This window comes from Rhincodon typus, unplaced genomic scaffold (assembly GCF_021869965.1).
Source record: "Rhincodon typus isolate 14 unplaced genomic scaffold, sRhiTyp1.1 hic_rhity00002171, whole genome shotgun sequence".
Lineage (NCBI taxonomy): Eukaryota > Metazoa > Chordata > Chondrichthyes > Orectolobiformes > Rhincodontidae > Rhincodon > Rhincodon typus.
Window position 1 is genome coordinate 13,420 of NW_025967809.1, and position 11,581 is coordinate 25,000.

At 38.8% G+C, this 11,581-nt stretch overlaps 1 protein-coding gene across 1 annotated transcript in view; it reads right to left on the reverse strand.

Moving 5' to 3' along the window:
* LOC109915061 (cation-independent mannose-6-phosphate receptor-like) overlaps positions 1 to 11,325 on the reverse strand; it is a gene marked incomplete at its 5' end in the record, with an annotated part of 16,009 nt that extends 4,684 nt beyond the window's left edge. The window contains 7 exons of the mRNA XM_048592988.1: positions 461 to 530; positions 3,348 to 3,506; positions 5,220 to 5,406; positions 8,266 to 8,450; positions 8,953 to 9,099; positions 9,907 to 10,024; positions 11,189 to 11,325. Of these exons, the coding sequence (XP_048448945.1) occupies positions 461 to 530; positions 3,348 to 3,506; positions 5,220 to 5,406; positions 8,266 to 8,450; positions 8,953 to 9,099; positions 9,907 to 10,024; positions 11,189 to 11,325 (1,003 nt within the window). The remainder of the gene's footprint in view (positions 1 to 460; positions 531 to 3,347; positions 3,507 to 5,219; positions 5,407 to 8,265; positions 8,451 to 8,952; positions 9,100 to 9,906; positions 10,025 to 11,188) is intronic.
* Between the last annotated feature and the right edge of the window lie 256 nt (positions 11,326 to 11,581).

Sequence of the window (11,581 nt, forward strand, 5' to 3'; positions counted from 1 at the left end):
AAATTTCTGAAGAAGGGTCTAGGCCCGAAACGTCAGCCTTCCCGCTCCTCTGATGCTGCTTGGCCTGCCGTGTTCATCCAGCTCTACACCTTGTTAATCCAAAATATTTTGTTTTTTACCCCCTATTTTCCTCCTGCACAAACTGGTTACATCTCTGGTTTGCATAACAGTACCAGACTGAAAATCTAATATCTGAAATGCTTTGAGATACATGGATCAAACTCTTTCAATTATTCAATTGATGATAAATTAACTTCCCCATTTCACACCAATTTATTATAGCAACCCCATCCCACCCCTTGTCCATCCAGTTACCCTTAATGGCTTTGCACTTCCATTTACTAATTAATATATTTCAAGGGCACACCTTTAAATAATAGCTACAACTGTCTTCTGTACTCATTCTTAACTATTACTTTCTACCACAATGCCCCATATAAGAAAGTTTAGGAACTTTTACCTTTGTGTATTTGTATGCAACTCCAGCTCCTCTCCTGCAACAGCCAGTCACTTTTTGCATAATAAAGTCCCTAGAAAGACGTACAGAATTTTTCAAAGACAGGTTACAAGTTGGAGGTGGAAAAATGACAACAATATATTCATGCAGGATCTTTAATTCTACAACTATAGGGATGTTGCTTCATGCTTTATTATAATTTGCATTTGTACAACATATTTAACAAAATAAAACAAGCCGTCTCATGGCAGCATTATCAAATAAAATTTGACATCACGCATATCCATAGATGTATGGCTAAGTGACAAAGGACATAGTCAAAGGGTTAGATTTTAAGGATCGTCAAATAATGGCGAAGTAAAGGGAAGAAATTACACAGTTCAGGTATGAGGTAACAGAAGGAATGGCTGCCAATAGTAGTGTAATGAAAATCAGGAGCGTGCAAGAGTTCAGAAATGGAATAGACTCAAGGTTTGCAAAAACAAAAAGAATACAGAGACAGGAGGGGCAAGGCAATGAAGAAATTTAACAATGGTGGGGGAGAAAACTGGACCAGGAACTGATTACTGATTTAGTCAAAAAATCAGCCATTAGCATTTCCTAGACAGTTCAAGACAGTTACAGGAATCAAATGCTTTTCTAATAAAAGTTGCCATAGTTCTACCAGACCAGAGGTTGCTCTCTCAGAAGCAGACAACTGGTGTTGGTTTAACTGGAGGGTCACCATGCCTCAGGCAAGGGGAGAGGTTGAGAAGGCAGGACCTTTGTGGCAACCTCAGCTGGCGCAGGAATTGAACATGCTGTTGGCATTAACTCTGCTTCACAAATCAGGTGTCCAGCTAACTGACCTCCTTTCTAACGATTCTCTAATAAGCATCAATTGGGCAATAGGGTTCACAAAAAAAAGGACTGTACTTCAGTTATTCAAGACTGTATGTGAAATATTTGTCTCATTTCACAAAGGGAAGATTGGAGGAGCAGCAAGCCAAAAAACGTGAGTTGGTAAGTCTTTGGAGAGCTTTTTGCTGGGGCTGATTAAAGAGACTACAATGGAATGGTATGGAGGCAATGGCTGCCAGAAAGAGGTTGGAGTGGGGCACAGGGCGGCAGAGCAGCAATGCTCACTAGTAGGGCTATACTGGGGAGGCAGCTTCCAAAGTGGTGAGGGAAAGAGGGGGCAACTATGAAGAAGAATATTTTTAAAATCGTTCAACAGAAGGGAGTACAAATACAGGATTGTATGATGAGTAATGACAATAAAAAAAAAACAACCTGAAAATTCAAGAAGTATCTTTAGACAAAAATATCAAACTCCCCTCCTACAGGCACCACACAGACCTAGGGCTCTTATTTTGACTGCTGATACGCAGGCTAAGAATCAAGTTGGATAACAAAGTATTTCTTCTGGTGTTGTCACATTCTAGTAGTTGAAATGCACAGATGTACTCTGGCTCTTATTGTGGTCTCTGACAAAGTGTTTCAGCATGGTTGAGTGAGGGAGTCTTGCAGCATTACTACAGAAGGGTGATGGGAGTGAGGATTTGATGAAAGCTAATCGAGTCATGGATAATCATAGGTCACCTGCAACTTAGAGTCAGGGATATACAGCACAGAAACAGACCCTCTGTCTAACTCGTCCAGGCTGACCAGATACTCTAACTTAATAAAGTCCCATTTGCCAGCATTTGGTCCATATCCCTCTAAGTCCTTCCAATTCATACCCATCCAGATGCCTTTTAAACGTTGGAATTGTACCAGCCTCCATCACTTCCCTTGGCAGCTCATTCCACACGCACCACCCCCTATGTGAAAATGTTGCTGCTTAGGTTCCTTTTAAATTTTTTCCCTCTCACTTTAAACCTACGCCGTCTAGTTTTGGACCCCCACCCCCGCCACACAACCTGGGGGGAAAGCCTTGGCTATTCACGTCCCTCACGATCTTGTAAATTTGTATAAAAGTCCAACACTATAACTTCCGACGCTTCAGGGAAAACAGCCCCAGCCTATTCAGCCTATCCTTACAGCTCAAACCTCCAACCCAGCAACATCCTTGTAAATGTTTCCTGAACCGTTTCAAGTTTAACAACATCTTTCCTATAGCAGGGAGACCAGAACTGCACACATTGTTCCAAAAGTGGCCTAACTAATGTCCTGCACAGGCACAACAGGACCTTCCAGCTTCTATACTCAATGCACTGACCGATAAAAGTATACCAAATGCCTTCTTCACTACCCTGTCTACCTGCGACTCCACTTTCAAGCAACTGTGAATCTGCACTCAGCAACACTCCCCAAATCCTTACGATTAAGTGTACAAGTCCTGCCCTGATTTGCCTAGCCAAAATGCAGCATCTCACAGTTATCTAGATTAAACACCATCTGCCACTCCTCAGCCCATCAGCCCTATTGATCAAGGTCCTGTCGTACTCTGTGGTAACCTTCAAAATTGGTAGCGTTGTGGAAAGTGAAGATGTCATCTGCAAACCTACTAATCATACCTCCTATATTCATATCCAAATCATTTATGTAAATGACAAAAAGCAGTGGACCCAGCACTGATCCTTGCGGCACACGACTAGTCACAAGCCTCTAGTGGGAAAAGCAACTTTCCACCACCAGCCTCTGTCTCCTACCCTGGAGCCAATTTCGTAACTTAATTTCCAATCTTCCTAAATTGGTCATTTCTCCCCCTCCGCATTCTTTTCTTGGACAGTTAATGTATGAGAGATGGGGTACTGAAGTACCTAGAAGTACCATCCAGGGTGAACACAAATGGAGACTACTGTATTTTACTGTCTTTAATCTACTTATCTTTTAAAATGAGCCTGGCAAGTAGGAGAGGGACAGTGTCATGTTCTATTTAAAATAAAATTGATCATTTTTTTCATACCTTCTTTCTTGCTTGTAAAATAATAAGATGAGGAGGCAGGCAGTCAGTACCACCAATAACACACTAAGCAGTGCTCCCACAGCTCTGCTTCTTCTGGACAAACCTTTGACATTGTCTCCATTCTGCGACTTATCATCTGAAATCGCAGGATTGACTGACCTGCAGAAAACAGCGGAAAAATAAATGAGACAATCTGCACTTAAACAGCAAGACTTCTCAACTGTTGACTGTAAAAGTTCCTCATCTACACTTTCTTTGCATATTTACATTATAAAATTCTCTTCAAAAAATAACTCTTGCAAACTACAAGGCCAACCCTATCAATTCATGCAAGCACTTTGCCTTATACTTCAGTCTTTTTAGTGCTGAAGTACATCAGTAGACTCAAAGCGCTAAAAGGGAAAAAAACTTGCATTTACATAGCACCTTCCATACCCTAAAATGTTTGAAGCAGTTTATATTCAAAGTACTGTTCAAAAGGTACTCACTGTTGTAATGTAAGAAATGCAGCAGACAAATTGTAAATAGAAAGCTCCCCCAAATAAAAACGCAAAACTGGCCAGATACCCCTCTTGTGATGTTAGTGTTTGGGAGGGTGATGCTAGGTTTTGGAAGAAATATTGGACAGGTTCCAAGGGAGAACTGACCTGCCTATAATTAAATAGTGGCATGAGATCTCTTAAGAACATTTCAGGAGTCAGGCATGCCTTTGATTGATTAGATTGAAAGGTGGCACTTCCAACAATAAACTTCTTGAAGCGGTGGATGCAGTTACAATTACAATGGAAAAAGTTAATGAATAGGAAAAGTTTGGAGGGATATTGGCCAGGAGCAGGTAGGTGGGACTAGTTTAGTTTGGAATTATGTTTGGCAGGGACTGGTTGGACTGAAGTGGCTGTTTCCGTGCTGTATCACTCTGATTCTATAAGGCACTTAGCACTGCACTGGAATGCCTGCCTAGATTTATATGGAGTGTGACTTGAACTCACAGCTTGACTAAAATTGAATGCAGTACATGCAAGCACTATTAGTGCGTCAGTGTGAAGATGTTAAGCAAACAAATTGATAATTTCCTCTGGAAAGCAAAAGTCTCATGCTTTGTATTCTACTGGCATTATTCTGTTGCTTATCATCATGTAGGGATTGAGAGCTGTGTTACATTACCATTTGTGATTCAACTTCAATCCATCAGGTATTTAACAAGCTTTCAATTGTGCAGATTTAGCTTTCCTAAGGGTCAAAGTATGGAATGCGAGGGGCCATCAACTCCACGACCTCCTTGTTTCCCATTATACACTTTACTTATGTATTTTATTATTTGTACAAGACTTTTACTTTGTTTCTTCATCTAAACAAAGGGTCAAATTTGTACTTTTTGGGTCATTAAATTTGGAGGTTTTATTTTACGAGAAAGATTTCTGTTTGCAAGCAGCAATCCTCTATTTGCACATGGCCAACTGCACACACTAATTTGTTAATGCCTTTCTTCTGACGCCTTAGTTATTATATATAGATCAGTCAGAATGTGTTTCCAATAGACTTTTTTTGTCTTCCCAGTTATAGCCAGTGTTTTACGTATTACAAAACACATTTTAATATCCAAAATGAAATACACTCTTGAAGGAGCAGACTTTAACTTGATCTTGTGAAATGAATGCATATGCTTTTGCAAAAACATTCTCAAACAAAAATACATATTGAGAGAGATTAAGTTTAGAAGCTTTGAAAGCTTCCACAGAATTTTCAACATTTGAAGCTGGATGTTAGTCTAGTGCTTATAAAAGTTCAGCAATCACAAAAATGCAGAAGCAGAAAAACTGAAAGAAATCAGTCTTCTGCCACTTAGTGCTATAAGTAACAGGAGAAACTCACGTTAGTGCACAGACTGTTGATGTGTACCAGGTAAACAGATACTGGCAGTCTGAAGTTTCATGAAGGAAGTCTGGTTTCCCTTCCCCTGCTGATTCACTACAGTGCAGTATTATGGTGGAAGAGACATTCTTGGATTTGTCGCGGCCGCACACAGAGTTAGAAGAGAAAACTACATCCAGGTCATCATCTAGAAACAGAAGTGAACAGAAATGTAAAACCACACTACAACATCAATAAAGGCCTCCATATTATAAAAGGTCACCTGTGTTGGAAATGCTGTTAGTGATCATGCTACAATAAACAAAGGAAAATGCTAACATGAGGATTTAGAGGTGAAGAACAATTTCAATTCAAAGGGTGAGGGCAATGAAAAGAAACATTCAATTCAGGTATAATTAGAAGGTTTTACTATTGAGATGTTTGACAAGGGGAATTACAGCATCAACACTTGGATAAAGCCAGAATTGATTAGAAAACATGATACCCATCAGTATTCTTAAACCACAAAATTGTTGCAGGCTTTAGAAAGGAGTTACTTTAGCAAATATCACTACCTTCTTTAATACATTGCTTGCAAATATCGGACCCAATGAAGGACGCTATGGACAAGGTGAGAGAACTAATGAAATCCCTGTTCCATTCTCTATTTTCCGTGATGAATGTGCTTTCAAAAAGGATGATGAGCTTGCTTCTTAACCTTCAAGTGCATGGACAATTAAAAAACTAACAAAGATCTTTGTGGATTTAAACAGAGGACTCTATATTCATGCTTTTATTCCAAAAATCTAATGTTACTATCAATCACGCACCCACATACACAAATGCAGGCAAGAAACACCCCCCCAGTTAAGGAGAATAGTACACTGTTAAAAGTTATAGACAACAAGATGCAGGCATAGTTACAACATTCAAATGACATTTGGACAGGTACATAAACAGGAAAGGTTTAAGAGGGATATGGGCCAAATGGGACTTTAGTTTGGGAAACTTGGTCAGCATGGACAAGTTGGAGCAAAGGGTCTGTTTCTGTTCTATGACTCAGAGCGAGGCAATAGCCTAGTGATATTATTGCTGAACTGTTAATCCAGAGACCCAGATAACATTCTGGAAACCTAGGTTCGAATCCTGCCACAGCAGATGGTGGAATTTGATTTCAATAAAAAGCTGGAATTAATGACCACCATTGTCGATTGTTGGAAAAACCCATCTGGTTCACTAATGTCCTTTAGGGAAGAAACTGCTATCCTTACCTGGTCTGGACTACATGTGATTCTACACCTGCAGCAATATGGTTGGCTCTTAACTGCCCTCTGGCCTAGCTAGCAATGCCCTCATCTCGTGAATGAATAAATCCTAGCATGTTGTGCTAGGTACACCTGAACCAAGCAGGGAGGGGAGGTGATGGGTGAAGAGTTGGGAGTGGCAGTAGTCTTCAGAGAAGGAAAATGAGGACACTGAGCAGAAGGAACATCAGCTTCACATCAGAGATTATTCATTGACTGTAAATTTTTATTGCTTAAAAGGCAAACAAACACAGTTTTTGTCTGCTCCCATAAGCAAACACAGATTTTTGTTATTTCGTTTATCTAACAACAGCAAAAGCAAAGTGAATATTTTCAAGGACAGGTAATCTGTGTAGCTCAATTCTTGTGGCTGCACTTACAATGGCAGGTGACCAGACAGGTGATGTCAAAGTCAAATAAATTTACAAATGTGACCTTGTACTTGCAACAAAGTGTCATCTGTTCCATCTATGTCTCCTCAGAAGCTTCCTTATTCATCCCCCTCCCATATGTGCAGTGCAAAGGAGATCTCCTGGTTGGTAGTGCTTTAACCTGATGCACAGCTGGGTTTTACTTACAGTGTCAGGGGCAGGAATCTCAAGAGGTCCTGGCAAAATCTGGCAGTACTGAGTACTTCTGCCATTGCTGAGTGCACGATAACATGCCTGGGGTGCCACAGAAGCATGGAAGCATAGATACATTGAGAGATTAGTTGCAAGGAATTACGTGGGATCTCTCACTAGAGCGGAGTACACGAAACCCTCCATGAAATTCCCTGAAAATTACACAACCAATTTTTGGTCAAATTCAGCCCTTAATCTGAACTGTTTCATTCTTCACATATTGCCAGACCTCCGTTTTTCCAGCACTTTTATATTAGCTCCTGATCTGTGGTCACTCAAACTTTATAAATGAATTTATGTGGTAATATTAATGCTAATTCTAACATGTTACATCAAGCCCATGTACATTTCAGAAGTACATTTCTAGTGAAATACCTTTTAGTTCTGCTGTGCTCCTCAACTTCCTTTTACTTCACTCCCATCATCCATACTTTGTTTCTGACTATAGCTTTCAATTTTTAATCTCAACCTATTTGCCATTATTCTAGCAGTTACAGCAAGTAGTACGTTGAATAGTCCTTCAACTTTGTTACTTAATTTAGGATTTGTTGCATCCGGCGTGGTTTGATTTTTAAAAAAAAACATTCCTTTAAAGCAATCTATAAAGCAATCTATTTCAGCTGTTTGTTCTCTCTCAAAGTGAAAACAAAAATAACAGGCTAATCCCCTCTCAAAGCTAATCAAGTAATTTTGAGATTTAATCACTGTTGCAACACAGGGAACACAGCAGTCAGTTTACACACTGCACATTTCAGCAAACAGGATTGTGCCAATGGCTGACTAATTTTAATTTTATTTTAACATCATCATTTGAGGGACAGATATTGGCCATGACACTTTGGAGGACTCCTATGCTCTTAGAGTGCATTAGATGTTTTACATCTACCCTAGCACACTGACAATTCAATGGACGTTAGAGGTGCACGCTTTTGGATGATGTGCTGAACCAAAGTGCAGTCACAGATATTGCAAAAGTTTGCATATTTTATAAACTGAAAGCTTTCCAGAAAAAGTTCAGCAAGTTTAAATAAATACTGCTTATATGATGATGTCAAGATCATTTCTGACCATCAATGGTAACAATTGATCTTCAGGAAACAAGCTTTTGAGGAAAACAAAATTATTGCATGTGGCATTTACCTTCAAGGTAATATTTTGCTTCAGAAGCTACCCCAATGGATCTGAAATAGGGTTGGTTAGTTTTGACCTGACAGATATTGGAGTCTTGGCATTTGAGATCTTCTGGATTCAAGATCCCAGAAAGCTGGATATCATAGATATAGGAGTCGCCATTTGATCTAATATCACCTGAAGCTTTGTACAACCTGCAAAGACAGCAAAAATTAACAGCAAAATGATGAATTAGTATAATTCAGAGTTGCAAATGTGAAATCCAAGGACTGTAAATTAGCAAAATCAAATCTGTCAAAATAAAGCAGTTCCATGAATGGTGAAGTAACATGGAAAGTTAACTGTACCGTTCAGAGTTATATTTCATTCCAATAATTTGAATGCTTATAGAAGCTTATCTGGATAAAGAACATTTTTTAAAAGCACATCTTTCACAGTTTAGAAATTTAGCCTGTTTTAAAGGAGGCGCTGTAACATGTTAAAACAGGTCTTCTCCACAGCAACTGCTGGCAAAGTTCTGAAGAAAGGTCACAGGATCCGAAATGGTAACTCTGATTTCTCTTCACAGATGCTGTCAGACCTGCTGAGGTTTCCCAGCAGTTTCTGTTTTTGTTGCTGGCAAACTATGTTTATTCATGTGCACAAATGCAAGTTGAATTAAATATACAAAACTTAATCAAAATGTACAACACTTACTTAGAATAAATAGCTGACAAATTGACTCTTTGGCCATTTGTTGGACTTGTAATGGTTGCATTTACCATGTAAACCTCTTGAGGTTTCACAGCACAAGCTGCACGGGTCTCCCATACAATTAAAAACTCGCACTCCTTTTCATCAAAGCTGGAAAGAATAACCATAACAGATGTCATATTGGCCAGATATGTACACTATTTGAAACAATGATCAAGAATTTACATAATGCACAATTCAGGAGGATGCAGATATGCAAAATAAATTTTTGGACAACATTCAATGATTTTTGAACCCAAAAGATTAAAATATGCTGGCACAGTTAGAATATTTTGTTTCTCAACTCCAAAATGTTTTTAATTCATTCAAGGAGATGCAGATGTTGCCTACTTGGCCAACATAAGCTGCCCACCCCGAATTGCTCTGGAGAAGGTGTTGATGAGCTGCCTTCTCAAGTCAATGTACTTCCTTTAAAATTTCCTTCAAAATCAAACTAGTTACACATGCACACCTGACAAAACAATTCTTGGGGCCCGAATGTATTTTAGACAAAATTTAATTTCAAGTTGGTAACATACAGTCAACAGGCATTAATTAGTTTTAGGAAAAATATACAGGGATCATTCAACACTAACTAATGTTGAATTCCAATTCAAGTGAACACTCACAAAACGTACTGGAAACATTTTGATGGGAAGTTTTCAATATCTCTATAGGGGTGGTAGCTCTACCCTTCTCAGGGTGAATGGGCAAATAGTGCCTAGTCTCGATTTCTGGGATGTGTAAGTATAACCTAGACTTTTCTCTGCCCAAATATATCACCCTTCCCTTTTTCCTGCCTTTGTCTGCTTTTCCAGTATTTCAGCCATGTCAGTGATCTATGGAATCATACAGATCCCAATTGTACAAGACACCAGACTTCCATAATACTTCAAAGAATGGGAAAATGGATCTCACCTTTCCAGCTCTGGTGCTCCACTTGTTGGTGAACATTGCATGTGTACAGTTGTCTTTGCATGTTTTCCTGTACCACAGATGAAATAACCACTTGAATAATTCACAAAAAGATGCCCACCTGGAAATAAATGACGAAGATGAAAGCTTTTAGAATTAGCAAGCAAAATATTCTTCATGTTACAGTGTGCATTTGTCTATTTGCCAACATATCATGAAACTGCTGGACATTGTCAAGAACATGAACGTAGGTCCCATTATTTTTGGTTCCAAATACTCCCATGGCTAGAGAACTGGGCAACTGAACTCAGCTAACTGACATGGCTAGGTGACAGACCAGACAACCAGAGAAACCAACAATTTGTTCATTATATTTAGCTTAAGCAAAGAGCTTCTGCACATTTAACCCTACAGAGTATATAATAGAAGGTAACATTCTTTGATCAAAATCCTGAAACTTACCAGTGATACCATTTCTTAGAAGTTTCAAAATTATGCTTTTTTTGGAAATACATAAAGCTATGAAACTTGGTTAATGCAATACTGTCTACAGGCACATATGGGATATAACAATGGCCTCTGGGATCAAACTAAAACGCTGAACTTGGTGTGACGTAAAGACATTTAGGAAATTAATAAAAATTTTGCTAAACTGCAAATCATGTCGTATACATTAAATTCTTCCTAAATTCTTCTTCCTAAAATGTAAAAGAGGACAAATAAAACATTGACCGTTGCAAAATTATGCAAAACCATCCTTACAACAGAATAGTGTAAAATTCTCTGTAGTTCAGGGTTGGCTAAGTTAAGGAAGTGACGTTTTCTGTTTGCATGAGTGCAGACTTGGGCATTTGTCTTAAGTTGTACTCCAGGACAGTCAAAAGGGAAGAAAATGATATTTACATAAAAGCAAGCAAAAGAAGGGGAATAAAATATTATACATATCTTTCCTGTATGAGCTTCTAAACAGTCTGCATCGTCAACAAGCACGTTTCTCAGAGAAACCACACTGCGTGCAGATCATATTTAGGTCAGGGCAATAATACCGTACTTTGTGACTACACTAAGAGGCAGTGCACATTCACATGCCAGATGTTGGATTTTAACTAAACCAAGGCAATACAATGTTAAACAGATCCAGAAGAAGCTGACTATCACAAGTAAGCTAACCTATCCAGACTAGATATCCTATTAACAGTACATCTCTTTAGAAATAAATTATTGAATCATTTGTCAATAGTTACTTGCATTACACCATATTAAGATAAGTGATCAGACATCATACCTCGAATGTCAATTTTTTGGGTGTGAACCAGCCCTAATATGTCGGTTTTACCATTTTTATTCCTTCTGCACATGCTAGCATAAGAAGGGCAGCCTGTGGGTCCTTCACGAACGCCTTGACAAAGATTCATATAATACCTAAAAGATAAAATTAGAATGAATTCATAACTTAAGGAATAGAAGTTGGTCTCTCAACCTGAGCCTCCATGATCTAATTTGATCATGATTCTCAACTCCATCTTGTTTGGGTAATCCGGTATTTTTAACCTGTGCCTCCTTGTTCTAGATTCCTAGAGATCAAACATCCTTTCGACTATCCATTATCCACGATTGCTCTCCTCAATCTTATGGTTCAATCTAATAAGACCACCTCCCATAAACAAATCCGCTGACT